We start from the raw sequence: 2807 nt of genomic DNA, 5'->3' as shown, positions 1-2807 counted from the left end.
CCCTCTCATGCACATGTGCATGCACACTTGTACACATAAGCACATTTTATCACCCTTGCTCAATGTCAACAGAGCTGCTTGGAAATATTTGTGCAGTTATTCTTGACTTGTAATATTATAAATGTGTTTTTAAAAGTTGAGTTTAGATTGGATACTGATCAACTCTTACTCAAAACAATACACTTCCTGTAACTTTCACACTTAAAAGTGTTTTTAAAGACCTACTCCTATTTCCCCCTGCTCAAATTAAAACTTTCTAAAACAGAGAAGTATGTTTGGAAAGGCACGTATTCACATCTATTTACCCATTGCTAAACAGAGTTTCTTTAGTTAAGTGAGTGAGATAGCCACTAGAATTTCAATGCCTTCTCCAGCCCCCAGTTGAGGGATGGGGCCACCCACCCATCTCAAAAATTTTAATCCACAATTGTTCCTGCCCAAAGGAAAGACAGGGACAAAAAAAAAATGGAACAGAGACTGAAGGAAAGGCCATCCAGAGACTGCCCCACCTAGGAATTCATCCCTTCTACAGACACCAAACCTTGACACTATTGCTGATGCCAAGAAGCGCTTGCTGATAGGAACCTGGTATGGTTCCCTGAGAGGCTCTGCCAGCACCTGACCAATACAGATGCAGATACTCACAGCCAACCATAGGACTGAGGCTGGGGACCTCAATGGAAGAGCTAGTGGAAGGACTGAAGGAGCTGAAGGGGATTGCAACCCCATAGGAAGAACAGTATCAACTAACAGGACCACCCAGAGCTCCCAGGAACTAAGCCACCAACCAAGAATATACATGGAGGGACCCATGGCTTCAGACATATATGTAGTAAAGAATGGTTTTATCTGACACCCGTGGGAGGGGAGGTCCTTGGTCCTGTGGAGATCTGATGCCCCAATGTAAGGGAATGCTACAGTGGTGAGGTGGGAGTGGGTGAGTGGGTGGAGGAGCACCCTCATAGAGGCAAAGGAGAGGAGGGAGGGGGAATAGGATGGGGGATTGTGGAGGGGTAACTGGGAAGGGGGATATCATTTGAAATGTAAATGAATAAAATGATTAGTAAAAAAAGAAAAAAAGAATCTCAGTGTCTTCTCATATAAAAATAAAAAGAAATACTTATCACTAAACTACAATCAAAGGCTTAGGTCACAGCAGCGAGTTCATGCCGTGCATTGCTGAGATGATGTCAGAGCTGAAGCAACTATGCGGTCAGTCCTGCTTCTCACACATGTGGGGATCCACTTGACAATACACCTTCCCAGTTGTCAGTCTTTGTGTGGTTGTATTTATTCTCAGGCATTTACTCATTGGCTCAGAATCCTCTGGAGCTCTAGTTCCAGAGAATCGAATGCTCTCTTCTGACCTCCCTCAGCGCCAGGACCTCCCATGATGCACACACAATACATACACACAGGCAGAACTTACATATACATAAAGTAAAATGAATAAATCTAACAATGGTTGTAAAAGAGGGACGGTAAAAAAATGCTCTCTGGACACAGATAAGTACCAACTAGACATTTATTCATAATACATTACGGTTGCTTCTAAAATCTAGTATTTTTTCAATGGTGAAGAGGAAAATGCCCAACTGACTCGAGTTAGAGGGTTTCCATAGTTATGCAGAGAGTGAGTTTCAAAAGGCTTAGCACAAACTGGACAACATGGGTGAATACGCAGTATGCTGACATTTGATGGAGCAGCTGCGTCAATGGCTAACATGTTATATCAGGGAAAAATAAGTGAAAAATCTAAAAACAGTGTCTGTATATAGATGTAAATATGAAAAATATTTCATTTTTATGTTAATTCAGTACCATCATTCAAAAAATCTATTTCTAAATGCATGTAATGTTTATATCCAGTGATATTCGTATTTAAATATAATTTAAAACAGTTAAATATAAATTCATGTTTATGTTCTTATAAAATATATATGTATATATAAAAATAGAGCATTTGAAAGAGGTGGGTATTCATTCTAAATAACTGATGGGTCAATAGGTCAAAATAGTTTCATTTTTTTGTGGCAATGAACTTGAGGTATTTGTATTTTTAGTAATCTCAGCTCCATACTGAGTTGCCTCTCTCAGCTTCCTTTCCTTATGCCCAAATCATCCTTTAAAACCCACCACAACAGTGAGATGTTATCTCACAACAAAGAAATTGTATAATAAGGAAAATTTCCATCTTGTACCTAAAAAGACAGAAGAGAAAACTTTCAATGCTGGAGTTAGGTATGTTTTGTACTTAGTCCACAATTTTCATAAAAGTACTTGTATGCCTATTCTAATTTGAATTAAACACATTTGTTCACAGAAGAATACAGGTACTAGTCCCATAGTACTCTTTGTGGATATATAGGAAATGCTTCATGCTTTTACATTTGAGAATCTGCAATCCTTTGCGCAGTATCTGAAATGTAACTGTCGTCTTAAATTAAATAGGTCTATAGGGGCAAGTGAAAGCTTCCTTAGCAACTGCATCCACAAATATACAAAGTAACAAACAGGGAACTTTACTGTGTCCCATACTTTAAAATTACGCATATCATCCATTTAGACTGTGCTTCCATCTAAGTTCACAGACAGTTAGGGCTCTTTGTGGAACACACAGTAACTCAGAGTTGAATATGACATTGCTTCCTATCGCTCTCGGAGAATCTCTTTGAATTCCACTGTAGAGAAGAATCACTCCTGCTCTTTCCCTTCCATTGTACCATTTTAAAAACATAAGAGGAAATGTTTTTCCTAAGCACTGGATCCACAAAGCTCAAACCACCACAAGTCCCCCCCACCCCCCC

At 39.3% G+C, this 2807-nt stretch overlaps 1 protein-coding gene across 1 annotated transcript in view; it reads right to left on the bottom strand.

Moving 5' to 3' along the window:
- Positions 1-1511: 1511 nt before the first annotated feature.
- The window catches only part of Cped1 (cadherin like and PC-esterase domain containing 1), a 267796-nt gene continuing 266500 nt past the window's right edge, over positions 1512-2807 (bottom strand). The window contains exon 23 of the mRNA XM_031381259.1: positions 1512-2201. Coding sequence (XP_031237119.1) covers positions 2157-2201 — 45 coding nt within the window. The 3' untranslated portion in view covers positions 1512-2156. The remainder of the gene's footprint in view (positions 2202-2807) is intronic.

The sequence above is a fragment of the Mastomys coucha genome, unplaced genomic scaffold (genome assembly GCF_008632895.1).
Source record: "Mastomys coucha isolate ucsf_1 unplaced genomic scaffold, UCSF_Mcou_1 pScaffold20, whole genome shotgun sequence".
Taxonomy (NCBI): domain Eukaryota; kingdom Metazoa; phylum Chordata; class Mammalia; order Rodentia; family Muridae; genus Mastomys; species Mastomys coucha.
The sequence above is the reverse complement of the archived record's forward strand: the minus strand, read 5'-3'. Positions and strand labels throughout refer to the sequence as shown.